This window comes from Sinohyriopsis cumingii, chromosome 10 (genome assembly GCF_028554795.1).
Source record: "Sinohyriopsis cumingii isolate HCF-2022 chromosome 10, ASM2855479v2, whole genome shotgun sequence".
Classification (NCBI taxonomy): Eukaryota; Metazoa; Mollusca; class Bivalvia; order Unionida; family Unionidae; genus Sinohyriopsis; species Sinohyriopsis cumingii.
Window position 1 is genome coordinate 75,304,569 of NC_142970.1, and position 22,640 is coordinate 75,327,208.

General features: G+C 34.1%; 1 protein-coding gene across 1 annotated transcript in view; it reads right to left on the reverse strand.

Annotated features, from left to right (window-relative positions):
• Nucleotides 1-22,627, reverse strand: part of LOC149790403 (activin receptor type-1-like) — an 83,712-nt gene extending 61,085 nt beyond the window's left edge. The window contains exons 1-3 of the mRNA XM_089972456.1: nucleotides 22,559-22,627; nucleotides 14,108-14,311; nucleotides 10,001-10,189 (exon numbers count right to left, since the gene is read on the reverse strand). Coding sequence (XP_089828582.1) covers nucleotides 10,001-10,189; nucleotides 14,108-14,311; nucleotides 22,559-22,622 — 457 coding nt within the window. The 5' untranslated portion in view covers nucleotides 22,623-22,627. The remainder of the gene's footprint in view (nucleotides 1-10,000; nucleotides 10,190-14,107; nucleotides 14,312-22,558) is intronic.
• Nucleotides 22,628-22,640: the final 13 nt, after the last annotated feature.

Here is a 22,640-nt window from a genome sequence, read left to right on the forward strand (position 1 = left end):
GAGCTATACAAAATAACAAATTCACTTATTAGACCACTGTTGATTTTAAAATAGTCATTGCGGTGTGATGTGAAAATATCTAAAACTTCTAGTATGGTGTACAGCCACCACTGAAAAGTCTGAAATTAGATGGTAACAAGAAAAATCATAAACATGCTCCACAGTGGAGATTGAGACAGCACCAGAAATCCTGGGAAAACAAATACGAATGCCTGAAATGCAACCCAGAAAAGCATGATGTGCACTTTCTGAACCCTATAATTGGAGAAACACAAGTGTGCATCGGTTAATAAAACGTAGGCAGGATCAGTAAAAGGGTTATCATGCTGATCCTGTGATCAGCCGATTAAAACAAACCCCATATTTTTCAAGTCTTGATCCTAACAGTGATGTCAAACTAAGATTTTTGTAGGCTAAGCTCCCATTGTTGAAGGGTTCTTAAATAACACAGGGTATCTGTATGGAAACATATGGTATTTATTAGATCTGAACTTCCATAAATTTACTGAGTAAACATCAATAACTGGGCTATACAGAACTGAGAAGGTTTCCCATGTTCTACAAGAAATTGATACAAACTAGAAATAACCCTCTATTTACTATATTTCAATAGTTTCCAATGCAAACATGTCACCGTCACATAACTGGTTCCTGTTACATGCCATTTTTGAAACACTGCAGAATATACAATAGAACTATGTACAATGACCAAGATAAACATGAGCACCATTCAGGAACCTTAATTTATAGACAGTAATTGGTCAATTGAGATGCCAGCTTAAACCTCTTGAAAATATTATTAAACTTTAAGAGGAAATTCTTGGCTGGCAAGGTCAAAGGGTATATGGTATGTACACATATATATTTAATGAGAAATATCAAATATTCTATTTGCAATGTCATGATTTGGAAATTGTAAGTTGCAGTCAAGTTGTAGAACTGACTAAAGTTCTAGGCTCACAGGTGTTGTAGACTTTGTCCAGTGTTCCAATTACAGATAATGATATTGCAATTACTTACATGAAGGATGTTTGTAGTGACTGGAGTTTATTCAAATGTATATTGCACATTTTTGACTTGTTAGGCAATATATTAAGCACATTATTTACTTGTAAGACAACATATTAAGCACATTACTGCCTTTTTAGGCAACATATGAAGCATATTATTGACTTTTGAGGCAATGTATGAAGAATATGATTCACAAATGTGTTCTGCAGAACCACCAGTGTCTAATCCTCTGCATGATGAATCACACACCTTATAACTAATTCACCAAAAAATGTGATATATAGCTTTAACACTGACAGTATAGCTTTAACACTGACAATGACACCATCACCACCTGATAAATTATACCCATGTTTACCCATGTTTCACCATGCTTATGCAGGTAAGACAAAAGGTACCTAGATATAAAAGCAATTTAAAACATCCACACTTCTGCACCTGTTATCTTTTTTCTTTCTTTCATCTCCATATTTTAATCTCCACCTTTGAGCCACATTAAGGAACCAAAACCTTACCCACCTTGGAGCAATATCATAGATTCAAAATACAGACCATCTTGAAGCCACATCATAGATTCAAAATATAGACCACCTTGGAGCCACATCATAGATTCAAAATACAGACCATCTTGGAGCCACATCATAGATTCAAAATATAGACCACCTTTGAGCCAGCAAAAGGGGAACCAAAACCTTACCCACCTTGGAGCCACATCATAGATTCAAAATACAGACCACCTTTGAGCCAGCAAAAGGGGAACCAAAACCTTACCCACCTTGGAGCCACATCATTGATTCAAAATACAGACCACATTGGAGTCACATCTAACCATATGTGATCACCCTTTTTCTATCACTCATCAGCTGATGTAATTCAGGTTACAAGTAAAATATTCTATTGATCTATCCACCAGGGGCCATGCTAGGAGAGATGGGGGCCAAAACAGCCAAATCAGTCAGCATCATCAATAAACATTTGCTTCAGTATACAAGGAAAGTAAAGCTGACATCACCCTGCCAAGAATCAGCACCTAACCCACCTCACCTTCTTTCCCCAATTAAACCCACTAATATAAAATAAAACAGTCAATCTGAAGCAGTTTTAGTCATTAAACTTATATTTATAGGTGTAGAACAGTTGAAGAAAATGCTTTGTAAACAACACAGTGCTAATTTAGTATGTTTTAGTGCCCTCAAACGTGCAACAAGCTCTGTTCACCATTAACTCTAAAAAAACTGACATCACTGGCTTTTTCAACCCCAAAAGCAAATAGCTTAGCTAAATATCGAACAAAGTACTCATCATTTTAAAATTTAATGAGCAATTAGCAATGAAAATGAGCATTTTATGCATTTTTTATATAAAAAAAATCAATTTACTTCAAAATACTGGGCTGTACTTGGCTATTGTCTACACAACCTCTGAAATGTGTTTCTTTCACACAGGGCTCAACTCCTTAGTACTCCAATAGACAATAAAAGCATACAACACCTGAAATCATGGCAAACTGTTTGGTGTTCCTTTTACTAAAATGCATATGTACTTCTAATCCTGTATCAACCTTCATCATCTGCTGTTTTTGTAACATGTCAGCATGTTGAGATATGCAATAATGATAATCAGGTTTTACCATTGACGCATCATGTATCCTCAGTGGGTTCCACCTAGTGGAATTTAAAATGCGCACGTTCTTTGCAGTCAAGAAAGAAAGACATGTATAAAAAAAATTTGGTTTTCAAGGTCTTGAGCTGATGTCTGTACAGACAGATTCTTAATTTGTATTTTAACTTTTTATCCAACAGTGCCATGTTTATACAAATAAGGTTGCACCCATCTTCCGAGCTCTGTACAGTCAACATCATTTATGATACACAAAATGTATTAAAGAAGAGTAGATAGATTTAGTTGTAAAATGATACAAAATAATGTAGACTTTCTACTTGCATTGCATTGTGGTAAAACTTAATTTTTGAGACTCTTTTTTAAAGCCAAAAGTTCTGGTTCTGGAACCAAAGTCTGTGTTTGGAACTTAGACCTTTTGGCCTGAGATCTAAAGCAGACCAGTCCAAACTGCATATAGGGCAGGTGAACCACTGCAAAGATTACAGTAAGGTAAGTTTGAGATTTGGAATAAAATGTGGCCAGGACATGAAAATCAAGAGTCTAACAGGCAAAACAAAAATAAAATAAGTCCAATTTGTATCCTTCTGCACATATGCAAGTGAAATTGTCAATTGAAAACATTTTTAAAACACCAAGACCTCTGGCTAAATGAAAAATCTCCATAGCAATTGTATCGGGATGTGTTCAGAAGTAACCCTTAAACTGCATCTCCAACCACTAATTCAGGTGAAAATGAAAAGAACCTCCAGCAGCTAATGAGTTAACAAAAGGAACCAATACTCTACCAACAAAAATAATTCAAACAAATTCAAGATAAGACTATTTCTTCTTTGTTATCTGCTAAGTATCAAAACCATCTAAAATATATTTCAGAGATAACAACATAGCTTCAAGGTAGGTGTTATGGCAGGCATACAGGATCTGAGGTCAACATCCTTTCCATTTAGAACCAACTAGACAGCATTAGAAGCCTTTTAATGAAAATGTATAGAACATATATGATTACTTATTTCAAAAGCTACCAACAAATGCAAACAAGCTGGCTGATAAAATGAGCCAAAAAGAGCTTTTGAATATTTTATCCAGGTTCCTTTTAGGTGGGTGAATCTGTTGCCAAAGGCTACAGACAACAAATTCAATATCTAGAGACCATAACAATAACATTTGACCAAATTACTATACTTCTGCCATAAGATCAGCGATCAAGCTTACACTTTTTCAATGATCTAATTGGAAAGTTTTAAAACAAACAAAACAGATACATTGCATGCTTTGTACACTTTATTAATCATATATCTAATTGGAAACTTTTAAAACAAACAAAACTGATACACTACATGCCTTGTACACTTTATCAATCATCTAAGTGGAAACTTTTAAAACAAACAAAACTGATACACTACATGCCTTGTACACTTTATCAATCATCTAAGTGGAAACTTTTAAAATGAACAAAACTGATACACTACATGCCTTGTACACTTTATCAATCATCTAAGTGGAAACTTTTAAAACAAATAAAAATGATACACTGCATGCCTTGTACACTTTATCAATCATCTTAAGTGGAAACTTTTAAAACAAACAAAACTGATACACTGCATGCCTTGTACACTTTATCAATCATCTAAGTGGAAACTTTTAAAACAAACAAAACTGATACACTACATGCCTTGTACACTTTATCAATCATCTAAGTGGAAACTTTTAAAACAAACAAAAATGATACACTACATGCCTTGTACACTTTATCAATCATCTAAGTGGAAACTTTTAAAACAAACAAAACTGATACACTGCATGCCTTGTACACTTTATCAATCATCTAAGTGGAAACTTTTAAAACAAACAAAATGATACACTGCATGCCTTGTACACTTTATCAATCATCTAAGTGGAAACTTTTAAAACAAACAAAAATGATACACTACATGCCTTGTTCTTGAAAAAAATTCTCCTGTAGGAGCCTATTATATAATATATATTAAAAATTATTATTAATATAAAATTAATAAAATATATTATTAAATAAATATTAATAAAATAACAAATATAATAATCCAGCATAGTAAGATCTCCCAGTTTACATCAAGTAGTACTTGTGGCACGACAGCAAAAACATAAAAATGCTTTTAGGTTCAAACCATACCAATGCAAACAATTTACCCATATACTTATATTGACAAATTCCATTAATTTTTTGTTCCAGTAATTATTTTCAACTAAGCAGCAAACTTCATTAGTTTTAACAACAGTATTTAATATACTACCACACACAAGCTCCTACTGCGGACCATCAAATAATTACAGTAGTTGCCTGTGACCATTTCACTAACCATAGGTGTCACTGTCAATAGAACTGCATTATACTTAGGTATAACAGATCATCTGGAAAGTACAAGTTCTTATTTAGAAGTATTTGTTTATCTTGTCTACCTTTACAACAAAAGCCAGCATTTTAAAAAAATCCATTTGTGTATTTCACAATGTACTGTATTTGCACCTGATACAGTGAATAAATTTCAATTCAGGCTGTTATCAATGACAGGTCTGATTTATTCTGTCTAAAGGAGATGATGGCACACAACATTCAGGAAAAATAACAACCTCACTGCGGCATCAGTTATCAGTTGATTTTGACATGTACCATGGGAGACAACTCTGACAATGTTGTTGTTGTTGTGGGGTTTAACGCCATTTTTCAGCACACGATAGACTATACATGGCGGCCAGTATTAATGGTGGAGGAAGAACCCGGAAAACCCCGGAAAGAACCACCGACCCACGAGAAGCTACTGGCAAGCTTTCTCACATGCCCACATTGGCTGAATCTTAGACTCGAACCGCCGCAGACAGAGGTGAGATGGCAGTGATCCATAATGAAGAGCGCTTTAGACCACTCGGCCACTCGGGGCCCCAACTCTGACAAAGAACAATGCCTACATTGGGGGTTTGAATTAAAAAGTTTGACATTTCCTTTTTCATTTTATATGATCTACAATAGTCAGGTTTATTCACACAAATCTGCACATAATCTGAGGTGAAGCAGAATTAATGGGGAAGCGGGAAAATATAATGGTGAGCTATTAAGTTTTACAGATGTAGGTCAAAACATTTAGAGGTGAAAGGGTGGAGGGGCAAGTACCCCCACCCCTATGTGTAGGCGCTCATGCACATACTGTATGATCAACAAAAGTAAGTATTATTCCCACACATATGCACACATCACACATTGAAAAATCAGAATCTGAGGATTACAAATGGTCTCAAAGTGCAATGAAACCACATCTATTTGCATCAAATCTCCATCTAAAATTTGTGTTGTCCTGAAATGGGGACAAATTATAGTTGCTAAATAGCTTCTAGTGTATCAAATGCTTTAGAGATATCAACAGTACATAGCAATCGATAAAATGAGTATGCATACAGTATTGTTACATTTAGCAGCCGATAGACGGTACACTCACAGATAGAGAATATCGCTAGTGACAAATGATTTTCTGATTAAGCATTTTCTATTATAAACACATGAAAGTAATGATGTCACTGACAGTAACTCGACCAAACTTCTACCGTAAACAATATCCACCATGATATATCTGCAAGTGCGGTCTACTCTCGTTTTGACTGGTCAATATTATGAATGTCATATGTCATGTACTGCGAGAAGTTTGAGCCCACACACTTTGATTAGACCAATTAATCTTGTAGATGAAATTTTCCTCATTCATTTGACTGAATACTGAAGCATTAAATAATGTATTTATGACATAACAGATTGTATTATGTGAAATAAAGATATTTGCGTCTTTCTTTTATGAATAGAACGAGTTTCTCATACATGGGAAAACTGCATTTTTATCAGTATAGACTCAGTGGCTATTTTGTTCACAAATGTAACTATTGATAATTTTGACCTGACATTGTCCCTGGCATTCAACCAATTAAACACAGCTATCTGACTCATTCAAGCAGATGTTATCTTGTTAGATCTTATTCTTGATAGTGAAGAAAGTTCTAGCCTGCTTTTTTTGTTTTAAAACTAAATATTTATAATCAATAACATGTCAAAATTTATTCCAAGATTTTCCAAGAGGTAATGTTTTGGTAACCTTTGAATTAATAAATGGAAATGCAGTGATAAAAATCTGAAAGTGAACTGAATCATTTGATATATGTTAATGCTCTTCAGTCACATTACTCAGTCTCCCAAACGCGAAGATACAAGACTTCATCTGACTGGATGATAAAATTAGCAATTATGATAATAACATAGGTCACAAGAACATGAAATTCAAAATCACTGAATGAGTGAGAATGTCACTTATAAGTTATTCTAAATAGTTATTTACTAACAATTTTCTCATTTCACTGAATAGTGAATGAAATTAATAATTTATCTCAAAATAACATATCCTCATTATGAGTAAAATCAGTTCAGATTTGTAAATAATTCATTAAGCTGCTAAACAGTAGCTTCTTGTAAATTTCCACTGCAGAATAGCAGTTCCTAGTCTGTACTGCTGAATAGCAGTTCCTATGGCCTGTACTGCCGAATAGCAGTTACTAGTCTGTACTGCAGAAAAGCAGTTCATACAGCCTGTACTGCTGAATAAGAGTTACTACAGCCTGTACTGCAGAATAACAGTTACAAAAAGCCTGTACTGTAGAATAGCAGTTACTACAGCCTGTACTGCTGAATAGCAGTTTATACTGCATTGCTAAGTAGCAGTTTTATTTATTTAGGCAAGCAGATAATGTCATATTAACATATACATTAATAAATGTATTTATTGTCCCAAATTAAAAGAAAAAAATGAAAGGAATATTTTAATTTTTATTTGGGGGACTTTTATTACTGTGAATGAACTATACTTCTCAACTTTTAAGAGCCATACATGGCTGCAACATTTAATTTTTCAAATCATTTCAAATACCACCAATTGAATAGCTGAAGACTAATTAAAATTTTCAAATATTCATTGCAAATATTTCACTATATTTATGAGATTCACTGCATAGTAAACAGGGTTCTCTGATAACAGAAAGTTAGGCAAAAATGGTGCACAGCATTTAATGTCTGTACAATGCACAAAATGATGTTGTATGAAATTATACCATCATGGAAAGAAAGTAATTTTCTCCATATAGAAAACTGTTCTGCAAAATTTCTTGTGAACATTTTTTACTTTATGTAATTTTGTCAATGTAATTTATAATGCAAAATTTTCACCAATAATACATAATAAAATTCTACAAAACCCAGAATGGTTGGAATCCCTGCATCATTAGTGATATATGCTGACTTTTCAAGCGTTACACGATAGTGGATCAGCCATTAAAAAATAAAAGCATCACACAGAAATCATTCAATAATAAAAGAAAGCCAGGGCCTGCATTTTGAGTCCATAGTCAAAGTACTACTGTAAAACTTGCATTCATGACCCCAAAGTCAAAAGGTTTAGTAAGCAGGTCACAGGATGAATCACCTTATCATCATCATTTTTCATAGAATGTATGAATATACATTGAGAGGTTACGGAAATATGAGCAAATGAAAATGTCAACCACAACCAGAATGCAAATTTATTTTTAGTGCACTATGACCGTGACACATGAAGGTCTAAGTGGAAGTGTATGTGTCACAGAACAAATTGTCTTAGCTTCAAAATGATTCATGCCAAGCATGATGAGAATCTATCAAGGATATCAGGAAATATAAATAAATATAAAAACTGTAACCACGATCTCAAATACAAATTTTCAGGTAAAATGGGCAGGTGAGCATTTCATATAATAAACTGTCTTAGTTTGATAATGATTCATGCCAGGAATGATGAGAATCCATTAAGGGTTTTAGGAAATATACCAGAAATGATTTTGATCTTCCATAAAAAGCTTAAGTTTTTTTAAGGTGGGTTTGGGGGTCCTTATGCAATGGGGTCTCAAGGGGTAGCAGCCCGGATTTAGGGGTCCAGGGGACCAAAAGTCCCCAGCCAAAAATGCATTTTACACTCATAAAAAATGCTCCTGGTGCACCTTATGATCATAAAGTAAACCAATATAATCATTTGAAAAACTAATAACCTTACCAAAAAATGTTCAACTTGACTTCAATAATTTCACAATATTTCTTGTCACATGAATTTGTTCTCCACTACTATTGATGCTCAAGTTATTTCATGTGCATGTCAGTGTTCATATCATAATTAAGTCACAATAAGTTGTCAAGTTTTGCTGCAAATATATTATACTTCTCTCTTTTCATAACAAATCTGTAAAATAAACACCCAAGTACATCAATTATATACAAATAATCTCATACATCCACTACACAACCTGTACATATGCCAGTCGAGCTCTTTTTGCGGCTTTGGCAAAGATTTCTTTAGTCTTCTTTTTTGTCACCACTGACTTTTTTGGCTCAAGGTACAAATATTTTTCCCCCTATCTCAATGACAGCCTTTTTTCTTTCAAGCTAGTGATTGTATTGGCGACATGCAGTGTACATATTCTAACAGAGGTCTACATCTGTTCTCTCATGCAAGAAATCTTTCTTCTTATTGTATTTAACTGCACTTTTTCGATATACCTTCTGAGCTTCAAATTTTCTTTATGCAGCTTCTTCTGTAGGTGATGTTCCAAACTCTTCCAACCATGATTACTGTAATTCAGATCTTTCTTGCAGAGGTCACAAAACACCAGTCCTCTAGCATTCAGTTTTCTTATAAAGTGACCAACTAAATTTCCATCAACTTTTTGCTCCTGCCATTCCCATTTCCATACATTGTTTAAACCTTTATCTAAACTTTTCGTGTCATGGTCTCTCTCAACAATTCGGGATGCCATGTTTTGCAATCACACTTCTTCTTTCCACTGCCATCAGTTTCCATTATACGAAGATTCATTGGACGAATGTAGACCTTTGACCAATCAGAATACTCATTACGAGAGTAGTGTGCTAACTAATATATGGAACAAATAATTTACAAGGGTTGTTGCGAGGATGGGCAGGACACACCATTTTAAAAAAAAACGGATCACAGATGATATAAAAAGCAGACTATATAAAGAAAAATCTGATTCAAGTCAGAACAAAAGTGAAATTCTGCTTTAAATTAGAGAAAGATCATGTCTGATTATATATATATATATATATATATATATATATATATATATATATATATATATATATATATATGTGTGTATGTATGTGTGTGTGTGTGTGTGTGCAAATGAAAAACTAATCATATCTAACTGTTGAAGACAATAAAGCAGCCAACAAACGAGTGTCTGAAATTTCTTGCTTCTGACTGAAATGAAATCAACAAAAATCCTCTCATTACTCAGTTAGCCTATTACTTACCCAATGATGCTATCTTTTTGACCTCGACTCCATCTTGATATTCATTCTGCTGCAATTCATCACTGCCTGGTTCTATGTTGCACAGGTTGCCATGGCAACAGCAAAAAGTGAGGTTCTTTACAGACATATGTGATGCATCCAACTGGCAACTATCAACTAAACAGGTATTGTTATAATCAATCCAGCATCCTGAAATAAATAAATAAATAAATAAATAAATAAATAATGTTAATTCAAGTTTTCTTCACAGTTGCAATTTACAATAAATTAAAGACTTGATGAATAATGAGCCTTCTGTGGAAATGTAAGGATTCCGTAGATAATCTGGAAATCTATGGATTTATTGATTGACTGATTGTGGTTTTGTGGCACACCAGTACTTTAGCATCGCAAGAAAGGTTATATGATAAATGAATTATTGAGAAAGGTGAGCGATAACAGTATAAACCACAATGATGATATGGTGAGAATATATGAAGGTTTTCAATCAAATGGTGTGGATAAAGGGTAATTAGACAATGAAAAAAAATTGGGTGATTGAAAGTACACCTGTTAGTTACAAATACTCAAAAGGAATGATGTACAAATAGGCTGTAGTTAGAATAAATGTTCCTTCAAGAAATTTAAAATACAAGACACATTTACTGTATCAAAAAGTCCCTTCATTTGCTGAACATTGTAATAATGATCGTGTATAGTTTGGAGATCAAAACCATATATCAGGATGTGCTTCAAGGTGATAGATTCATTTCAGGAAATGCACTTGGGTGGATCTTCGCTCTTTAATATGATGGAGTGGGTTATATATATACTGTAAGTTTGACCAATTCTAATTTGTGTAATGACTATCTCATCCTTATGCATGCTTCTGTAATAAGGTGGCCATTCCCCTAAGGTGGATTCGACCACATGGAACTTGATATTGACAGCATCATTCCACGAAACCTGCCACTTACTAAATAAGGATTCTTTCCGCTAGGTTTAAAATCAGCGAATGGTATAGTAAAATCAGCCAGTTGCAGATATAGGATTACACAGTCTGCTCTTTCATTACCTTTAATATCAAGATGACCGGAAAACCAAAAGTACATTATGTAGTAAGATGTATACAGCTTGATATGTTTAATGAGAATATTGGTCAATAATGAGTTTTCCAGCTTCCTATTGTGGAATGAAGCATTGAAAGCGAATCAGGTAAGATGATAGAATCTGATATTTTCCGTTGTGATATATTTTAGGCAAAGTTCTGAACTGTGGTTTTCACTAATGAAGGCTGTAGCATCCTTTTTACCATTCCTTGAGCCAACAGTACGATAATGTACAAAAAAATTAATTTAAAAATAACAAAATTCAACAGGAGAAATTAAATCATACCAGTAAGTCTCCAAACACCAAACATGCTTTGCATTGATCATTCATTCCATTGGTTTACAGACACAGCTCATCAAAGCAACTGGAGGGTATTTTTTGTGCTATCCTTACCTGATTTGGGAACAGGTTATGGTGGCCTATTCCCAAGCTCTTGGTACATTATCAGTGGTTCATAAATCAATAATAATCTCCAAAAGAGCAAATAATGCAGATTCCAGTATCTCATCAGGCCCAGAGGATTTATTATGGGCCTTGTTTAAAGCATCCACAAATTTCCAATGTGAAAATGGTTGATTGTAACGCTTTTGATTTATCTGATGTGAATTTTCAATGTATCTTGTCTTTTTGGACTAGTCTTGACAAATATGCTGAATAATTAGATGATCATGAATTCTTAGGAATACTATTAGCAAGTACATTTGCCATATCATGTTCGGAGGTGAAGTTTTTATTATTTAGTTTTAGATGTTAGAAGGAGTTGTTGTTAACAGTACCATTTACTTTGTGGATCGTGTCCCATACATTTTTTATATAGAGAAACAAGAGTTTAAAGTAGAAATATAGTTTTTCTACCATGTGCTCACACTTCTTTAATTGTGCAGTTAACTTAAGCACTGAATATGGGCTTTTTGTGTTCTTTCAAACATCAATGAGGACACAGAAATGGATTCTTTTATAAGTAATATAGCTGTAAAATGCTGAGCAGGATCATTAACATTTCATAAAGGTATCTATGTTAAGCCAAGTTTTGAAAAGTGTTTCAAACTTTCCAGTGTGAAATTGGCTCATCAATGGCAAATTTGATGCGTATTAGATTGGAAAGTGGTTGCTACTGTGAAGGTCATCAGTGACCTTCCAATCATAATCCAAAAGCAGTAAAGGAAAACAATCTGTCAGATATATGCACGTACATGTATACATTCCTAAATGTACATACATTAGTGACTTGGTGTTATATAGACACAAATCATGCCTGGAGATGAAATATCTAATTTTTTGCCTCTCTCATTTACGTATTTAGATAAAATGTTGTGGGTACTGAAATTCCAGAATAGATCAAATGGGGTAAGCAGCTGCTGAACAAGGATGTCTAATCCATTTGGTTGCAAGTTGGTGTTTGGTGATACATATATAAATGGAACAAACGGTCATCAATCAATGAAAAGTGATTTTTATTGCAATGACTTGTAAATTTTTAGTTCAAAGGAATGACATTTGGAGGAGCCCTATTGTTTTTGGAAACACAAGGATTCCTTCCATGATCCACAAATCTATGAAAACATAAGGATACCATCCACAATCCACATACTAAATACTGATGGAAATTTCAATCGATACTTGTGGGGAAAAAATGAATTGACAGTATAAACAATAAAGAAGCAAGTGGAAAACTAAATGTACCAAGGAACAATGCTTCTCACTTTTAAATAGTTTCTGATTCACTATCACTAAAGTGTGTGCATAGCACACAATTCAAGATCCATAATGGAAAACCATAAATGCTCAATCCCTTCCCTTTCACACCCAATCAACCATAAATAAGAGTGCTCATGTGACAGTAGTGAAGTGAATAAGGCACATGCACAACTACTGGCTAAATTAAAAAATTAAAAATGTGGTTTTAGGGCTCGAAATTTGTGACTGACTCACTGGTCCAGGACTATTCCCAAGACTTCATAAGCCAAGCATTGGTCCAACAACTTCAGAGCATAAAGCATACACCACGCACAGGAAAAATTAAAAAAATTCATGATAATTTTGTCTGATGAATCCAATGCTTGATGCTTACCCACCAATAAATCAATAATTAAACTTACCTATTGGTTAACTTACAGAGTATGCTTGGTTTGAGCTGAAGCTGATGAAAGAAAAACATCTAATTGAAAAAGATCAAGCTTAGACTGGTACTCTGCTTATTGTTGGTGAAAACCCATCACTGATGTGACTTTTCATCTAGAAAGAGTAGCACAATATTTTCAAGAAGGCCATTATAGTGGCCATATTGGATATCAGATCAGACAAGTTTTTACTTAAGACCAACTAGACAGCAATCTTCCAGTGAAAATATTATGCTGATATGACATCCCTTTAAGGAAGACTAGCATTAACAAGTTTTTCAAGATGGCTGCTATGATGACTATGCTGTAAATGGCATTATGATGTTGCTTACCACTTATGAAATATAGACAGGAATCTAAGCATATCAGCTATAGGCACCACTTATGAATCCAAGCATAGGCATATTGTAATGCTGTGCCAAAATGTGTGCTGAACACAGCAACTTACGTAGAATACTTATTGGTTGGACCTTATTATTTACTGCACTTGAAGATTCCATCATCACCTAAAAAGTGTGACCAACGTTTTCACAGGCAAGATACAAACCACCAGAAATACATAATCATTTATATAACTTTTGACTGACTCCACCTCAATTGGCTGTATGCAGGATCCTAAACCTTTGTGGTTACATACATGTACTCTTGGTTGTGAAACACCGTGGCACAGTGAATGACACTTCCAAAAATGGCACTGAAGCAGCCTCATATATCCATGAACCAGAACCGTGTCATCCAATCAGCCTTAAGAATCATTATCCTTATTAACCTACAACAGACCACCCTCTCTCAATCGCTGAAAATAGAATTCCGAAAAAAAGATCTGACAGATGGATGGATCTATACATAGCCAAATGACAATGTATGCACAAAATGTTGATAAAGAAAATGAATTTACCTTGCAATACAATACTCAGCAGACCATTTCCATCCTTTAACCATGCTGTAAAACAGTTATAATGGTTGTAACCTGGGCCACATCGCTCTGTATTGTTCACCAGATATGGGATGTGGGTGTGCGAGAAGGTAGTGCCATTAGCATAGAATTTCGAACGATCGTCTCTATAGGCACAGTATGTGTATTCTTCAGTGTTAGGTACACCTGAAATAAATGTATTTAAACATCTCAAATTAGCATGAATCGATCTAGATTTAAATCTTAACAATGATAATCTACTATTCTGTTGTTCCGTGGTGTCTATTCCTTAAGTTGACCATTTATGTAAGTGGAGGATACAGTTGTTCCAATGTTTATAAGTCAGGGTTTCAAACCCAAAGTCATTTGACCTCTGACCCCATAATCTCAACAGTCAAAATGAAACTCTCAAAAGTCAAAACTGATATTTCAATAGTCATTAATTTTTGACCATCATGAGCTTATGGCTGGAATTGTTTGTTATTCATGGAAAGCAAACTAATAATGACTACTTAGGAATGTAGAAATCTGATATTAACCAGACTGAGTAGTGTGTAAGAAACAGACAATTGACAGTAAGCGAGACATGGCCATTTCTGCTTTTTTGTATAAGTGTTACTCTTTCTAATTATGTACGACTGTGTACATTAAACAGAAAAAGGATTAATTTATACATTACTACATTTTTTCTTACCAACAGATTCTACTTTTAAGTCTTCAAATCATTTCAAATGAAAAATATAACTATGACAGTTATATATAAATCAAAAGTATTTTTCTTCTCCTCAAAATTCTTACTTTCTGTTTATTTTGAATTTGATGTTAGGAATACTTATCACTGTCTGGTTGTATCTGAGACAGACACCAAAAATATACTTCTTTGAGCCATTCTGATTTAACAGTTGACAAAAACATCCAACAATTTTATTCCATCTCATTATTCAGTCTCAAGTGACCAAGTGGTCTAAGGCAGGGGTTAAAATTTCAGCTCGGCCCATAGAGGGTATAGGTGACTGTTTTCCAGTAGCATACAACTTACGTGAATTAGTCGCCAGTAAAACACAATTCAAGTTTGTCCACTTACCTTTGACAACTGGCCTCATGATTATGCAAAATTTTAACAGTTTAGATTATAATTTGATTTGCAATCAAATAAATGCTGATATTTTATCAAAAATTAATCCAACCAAGTCATAACTGATTTCCTCTTTCTCTAATTATCATAAACATCATCAAAGATAAACTCAAAACAATCTATCCTTGATTCAGTCATGCACACTTAAGCATGACAGCAGTGACTTGTTAGCTCCCCCCAGTTCATAATGATTTCATATAGGTGCAACATTATTGGCTGATTAGGTGAAACAGTAGTCTAGAAAATATCGATCACCAGTGCACACAGTGAATTTGTTATGGAACTTCAGTAGGAAATTATGCTGGAAGCAAAAAATCAAGGGTAATTAGGACTGATGCTACAGCCCAAATCAACATGCATAAAAAACAGGTTGAAACTTCCATGCAACAGAAATGGGTCACATTTAAATTCCAATCATCATAGCTCAAGGGTACATGTCTATTAAAACCCCTGTAGGTGGCAGATTCTCTGGGGTTTTTTTTTGGGGGGGGGGTCCATTTTGTAAATTGGCTATCCTATATATGAAGATGAAGGATTCTATGTTGTTCCAAAGGGTCCATGCCTTAAGCTGACAATCCATTATATGCATTGCACAGTGGGTCTGAGAGGTGCATGCCATTAAACTGACTATCCAGTATATGTCCTACATGGAGAATACTATTGTTCCAAAGGGTCCATTACACAAATTGACTATCCAGTATATTTAGGTTTCATTATCAATATTCATACATGAATTAGTCAACATGAAGATAAATCATAAACTTTATGAACAGCGGGTGTCTGTGAGCACTACAATTACATCACATAAATATGTACACACAGCCAATGACCATGTACTGCATTCAGTCACATGTAGCCATCTCTATAATTATCATTTACAGATAATTACAAATTTTGTTAAGTTTAATAAATAATGAAAGATGCAAGTTATAAATAATATACTATATAATATTTATAGTTATAAACAATATATATAAGGAGAATTTTCCATAATTTTAAGGCTGTAAACTGTGCATTCAATAGTGATCCTATAATTATTGTAAATTTCTTTAATTGATGTTTCTTTCAGCAAATGTTGTGCTTGTTATTAAATTACTAAATAATATGGGGCCCCGAGTGGTCTAAAGCGCTCTCCGTTACGGATCACTGCCATCTCACCTCTATCTGCGGCAGTTCGAGTCTCGCGTTCAGCCAATGTGGGTATGTGAGAATGCTTGCCAGTAGCTTTTCCTGTGGGTCGGTGGTTCTTTCTGGGGTTTTCCCGGGTTCTTCCTCCACCATTAATACTGGCCGCCATGTACATAGCCTATTGTGTGCTGAAAAATGGCGTTAAACCCTATAAAAACAACAACTAAATAATACCTCAATTAAATTTCACTGCCAGGCATTTTTATGGCAACATGTGACCACCCAATATTAGGTTTTCAAAACAGTGCACATACAGTGCAGCAATCCAACTGACACATCCTTAGCAAGGGGTCAATTATTATATTTAAATGTGCAATTGACATCAATTAGCATGCACAATCAAAACAAATCAAAGGTAGTAGAGGAGACAGCTTTTTAATTGGCAAGGCTCCTTGAGCATCTTCTTAATTTATGTCCATCACATAATTTTTCCCAGCAATTATTGTGTAATAGTTAAAGAGTAGACATATTTGTGACTTAGGTATTGTTTTTAAAACTAATGAAATGTCTGGACACCTCACACAGTTACATAACAGTATGTAGACACTGAAATGCTAACAGTCAACCAGAAAACAGTGCCAGAAACCCACATGGTAAGACATATGGTTCAAGGAAATTAAAATAACTAAAAAATGACAAGAATGGCAACTATTTTGAAGATTGTTTTAATAAGCCTGCAACATTTACAGATGTATACAAATTGATGACCGCAAGTGTTTCCAAAATCTATAACCATGCAAACAATCTTACATGTGGCTGTCAGTGACAAAGGAACTACCAGCGCTAATTATATTATACTAGGGGTGAAACGATACACCTGTGCCACGTATTGATACGATTCACAATACACAGCCTGTGATACGATACATATCAATATACATATATATATATATATATATATATATATATATATATATATATATATATATATACACATATATATATATATATATATATATATATATATATATATATATATATATATATATATATATATATATATATATATATATATATATATAACTTGAAGGTTGGTGGTTCTATTTTATGTATGTTGACCTAATGGTTGTATTTCCAGTATGCAGATTACAGAAAGACATATATTTATTGTATATTTATATGCAATTCTCATCAATGACAAGATAACAAAAATACTTCCAAACAGACAACATGATGGTTGTTGAGTTTTACTGAAGGTTTTAGGCCATTTAATGGTGGCTCCATTTAACTCACTTTAGCCTCTATACCCTTTGTTTTGCAATGCATGAATGCTTTGAAAACATCTTACTACCAATTTCATGTCTCACTTAAACTTGGAAGACATTTCAATGTTATCTTCAAAACATAAGAAATAATGTAGTTCCCTCTTGCAAACGAAAATCTCAAAGAACAAATCCAGGCATGGGAGTGAGGATGAATATCAACCATATCAATTTTCCAGAGCTCACAGATATTATCTTTCATATACATCTGCTCCAAATAGGATTTTTCACTAATGTAAACTTACTTTCTTGAATCAGTAGTTAACTCACTATTATGCTGGATTTCTTATTTGTTCCATAATGCCGTATAAGGGTTTTTATTCCCTCAATGCCATACTCTGCTTGTGCAGAGGTATTCAAATGAATATCTTTACTTCTTAATTTCATTTATATCATTCTTATTTATTTAGTTTATCTTAACCCTGATATGGATATATTGTTTTGTACTGTATAATCTGCAGGGTTAAATTGATTGATTAAAAAAATAAAAATGACATAATACTTTTAAATTATCTGTATTTTAATTAGGTTTGGTATTCTGCCTTCTACATTTAATTTCAAAATACCACTGAAAAAGAGGTTGACCATCATGCCATGTATTTTTGTCCATCCATTAACATGTACATGTGACTCGCATTTAGTACCATTTCTGGGCTCAAAATCACTCACTTGTATCTCCATTAACACTTTCACAGCTCCAATAATTCGATATACTTCATAACCAAAGGTCTCGCTAGGATTTTAAAACTAGGAGTCCTGGACTCCCATTTTGGTAAAAATAGGAGTCCCACCATCAAAAGTTGCAGTCCCTTCTTTCCTACAGAATCAACAAAGATGTCAGTGCATCTATTTTTAGATGGAGAGGTTTTCATAATGTAATCACTCACTATAATATAGCTTCATTACAACAGTCCATTGACAGGATCACAAATTTATGGTTTATTTATTTGTATACGTACTTATAGTAATTTTAGGCAAATAAATTGCATCTGATTTGCTGTTTTTTCAAGTATTTTCGCAAATATGTGTCAAGTCAGAAAACAGCTTAGACCTTAAAGTGCATCTCGCGAATTCCACAACACAGCATTGTCCCATACAGTTCTGACTAACATAATTTGCATTTTAAAGTTAAATCTTTGATAAAATAATACCTAGGCTTTGGTTTCAATGATCTGTATATTTTTTCTGAATTTATTTGCCCGATGATTTATGAAAACAGACAATCTAATAAACTGTTACATCCCAGACTTAGCAAAGTCTGCCATTATTTCCCGTTAGGCCTACTGGTTCACTTACAGTTTCAAACTAATTTTATGACAAAATAGTGTACAAGAGGCAGTTAATAAATATCCAGATCACCGATTCTGATGTTAAAACACAAGTTTGTACGTTTTATCTTCAAAGGATATCATGCAGAAAATAGATAGTTGCTACCTTGCTCAGAAAAGGGTTAATGGTCAATCAGCTATTAAAACATAATGCTTGTGAGTGGGCAAAAATTTCTTTGTCAACGTACATGATATAAAACTAGGCCTATCTACTGATGCCTTGATGAATACATTTCGCTACAACACTAGACAAAACTGGGCTAAGGCAAGGGGCATTTAAAAAAAATATACAGTATGATCAGTCAATGTACCTCTTAAATATTCTCGTGGGTCGGTGGTTCTTCCCTGGGTTTTCCAGGGTTCTTCCTCCACCAGTTATACTGGCCGCCATGTATAGCCTATCTTGTGCTGAAAAATGGCGTTAAACCCTAGAACAACAACAACAACCTCTTAAATAATCACATGGCGAAGTTGTTTTTGCTTTCCTAACAGAAGGCGAGGTTTACATATTTAGGTGACTTGTCACCCACTTACAAATGGCATTGGGTCTAATTCTCAACATGTCTTGATTCTGAGGTCACGTGCACTGCCTATTCTGCTACATTCGGAAATTAACACAATAACGAAAACTAAAGTTGTTTATTTGATGTACTTTTATAAATGACCACATGTACATCTCTGGGTCTTTCTGCCACTGAATTCAATCACTGTAAATATCAATACATTTTCCCACCCAGCCACCAGTCAAAGCCTTTGAACTTGCCGCCCAGCTATTGCATCATGTTCTTTTTTATGTGCTCTTATAAAATGGCAACATGTATGTACATCAAGGGGTCTTTCAGTCACTGAATTCTGTCATTGTAAATATCAGCACAGCTAACTGATCAACAGATTTTCCCACAAAACAGGTGGCTGAAGCATGACTGGCAAATCTTTGAATTTTGCTGTACACCTATTACACGTGTATGAAGGACTCACGCCTCAGTGATTTTCTGCGTCCCAGATAAAAAATTGGCATCCAAATAAGCGTAATTAAGCGCTTCCGAGATCTCTGATAACTTTAAAAATTACAGTCATCATCACTATCATCAGCCCGTATTTGTCGAACAAAAACTTAATGAACCATGCTGGGAATCTGACATTTTGGGTTTTCTAGGTAGCCAGTATTTTAAACAAGCATTTGTAAAACTCTCTTGATGGAAGGCTCATACTATGCCACAATGCTTATTCCAGGGCACAATATGCCAATTTAAATTAATAACAACCAATTATGTCATGCCAAGTAAACAATTGCCTCACAAAAAAACAGGATGCAACAAGAATGGTAGAAAAAAAAATTATATAATTTATCGAACAACATTCTCATATATGTAACTTTCAACTAATTTGTGGGAGTTCTCACGCATCAATGTTCTCCAGGTGTGTGAATTCAAACAAATTTTGCACTATTCATGCAATCACACACCCCGTCAGCACCTGTTTCAAGTATTTTACATATCAATTAATGACTTTTGCACAATGTTTCTCTGTTGCTTTGCCAATACTTCCTGTTTGTCATGCAGGGAATAAGCTACTTTATTTCTGATTGGTGATTATTGTTTACTGACCAGAACAAGCAATAACCATCAATAAGAGTTCAATGTAACATATTTCACTGTGTGACACCCTGGTAGTGTAGCTTTCAAATCAACCGATGTAGGCAAGATACAGTTCAACGTAGAAACTTCACAAGAAAGTGGTTATTAAATGGTGAGTAAACTATTTCATTATACACTGTGAACATGTTTGGATTATATCAACATGCTGCTGGTTTAAGATAATTAGCATGGGAGGGGGCAGATTACGAACCATGTCACTTTGTATTTCTTTGTAGATGGCAAGAGAGTATTCTCAATAGTCTGTGTTAATTTTACGAATACAAATTAGTGACTAGCTGCATATGCTGTTTCAAATGAATTCTAAATTTAAAGAATAACAAGGCAAACTAATAATAATTATTCCTGACTGGTGAAGACTAAATTAACTTGCAGATGGTAAGCATCATTTTGTATTGATTCTCCATCTCTCTTGTATCGATATATATATTGTTATAGCAAAAGAATCAATGTGTCGATATACTGACGAATCGATTCACCCCATAATTATACATATCCATATCTCTGCATAAGGGAGGCTTGCAGGATTTTTCTGTCAATTATTCTCTAAAGATATAGACTGGCATCTCTTGGAAAAAGATGAAGTCAATGAATAAGAAAAAAGATATAGTATGATTATAGATCTTACACTGACTCATCAAAAACAGAGTGACAACTGAGATATTATTAAATATTTGGCCTCTTGTTGTGAGATCATATGACTAAGCATTGTTGTCAGGTGAATAAACTCACAAGCCAGCTATAGGACACTGACGGCTCAGACAGTATGACACTGACACCCCAACCCCCAATCAAGCATATCAAGGTCAAATCACAGTAATGGGAGCAGTTCATTTTTGTTATTATAGTACGTCATAAGGGGCCTGTAGATGTTCAATATTGACAACTTCAGTAACGAGTAAGTTGATGACATACTTTTAAATAGTGATTATTCACTTTATTTGGATTGCAATATCTAAAAAAAATTAAGGTCTTTATTTACATGCCCCCCCCATACTTAAAAAGATAAAAAAGACATTTTAAAGTATGTGGATATATTGGATGAGGTCAACCTAAAGGTGACACAAGGAAATCTGTCTGTTCAAAACAATTCATACTAACATATTGTTTGTTATGGTGGACCTGATGTCCACTTTTCTTGATCCAGTTATGAACATGTTCACCACTGAAAAAGTCCATGGGATTTAATAATTTTTGTTTGATAGTTTTTTAAATGACATTTTATAATGTAGACCAATCAACAATCGCCCATGAACTGAATATACTTGGTTAAACTATATTAGTAATCAAGTTCTGAACAACAACTATTATTTATTTAATAGAAGCCAATGCGCCTACATGACCACGTTGACATATACATTATTGAAGTACAAGTTTAACTCATGACATGCGGACGATGATTTGTTACATTCTACACATCTATAAAGTGGTAGATTGCGGGTGTATCTACTCAAAAGGCGAGAGCGAAACACCAAGTTACCAAAACTTCTTACACTTAGAGCTCCTTGCCATACATAGTCTTACCGAAACTTGTCAGTATACTGTACAATTACTATCCTTAGATTCTTGAATGAAAACAAACATCATTATATCGTAAATAAACAAATAAATATTAATTAATACTCTGTTTATTTATCAACACAACATATTTCCACTTTTTAGCAATGAAAATTCGTGAAATTATACTCCCGACATAGTGTCTCCAACCCGACTCCAAGTATCTAAATTATCTTCTGCCGTAGAGGTGGGATAATATTCTGATTCTTTTTAGGTTCTAAAGACATTTATGTATGTTAATTTTGAGTCTATTACTTAGTTTTAACTATCAAAACTTCTAAAAATAGGCAACAGCACCAAATACAAACCTGAAATACCATTAATAACAGTTGCTAATAAGAGACATCTGATTGTCTTTATGTATTCCGCCATGACAGTTTACATTTTTCA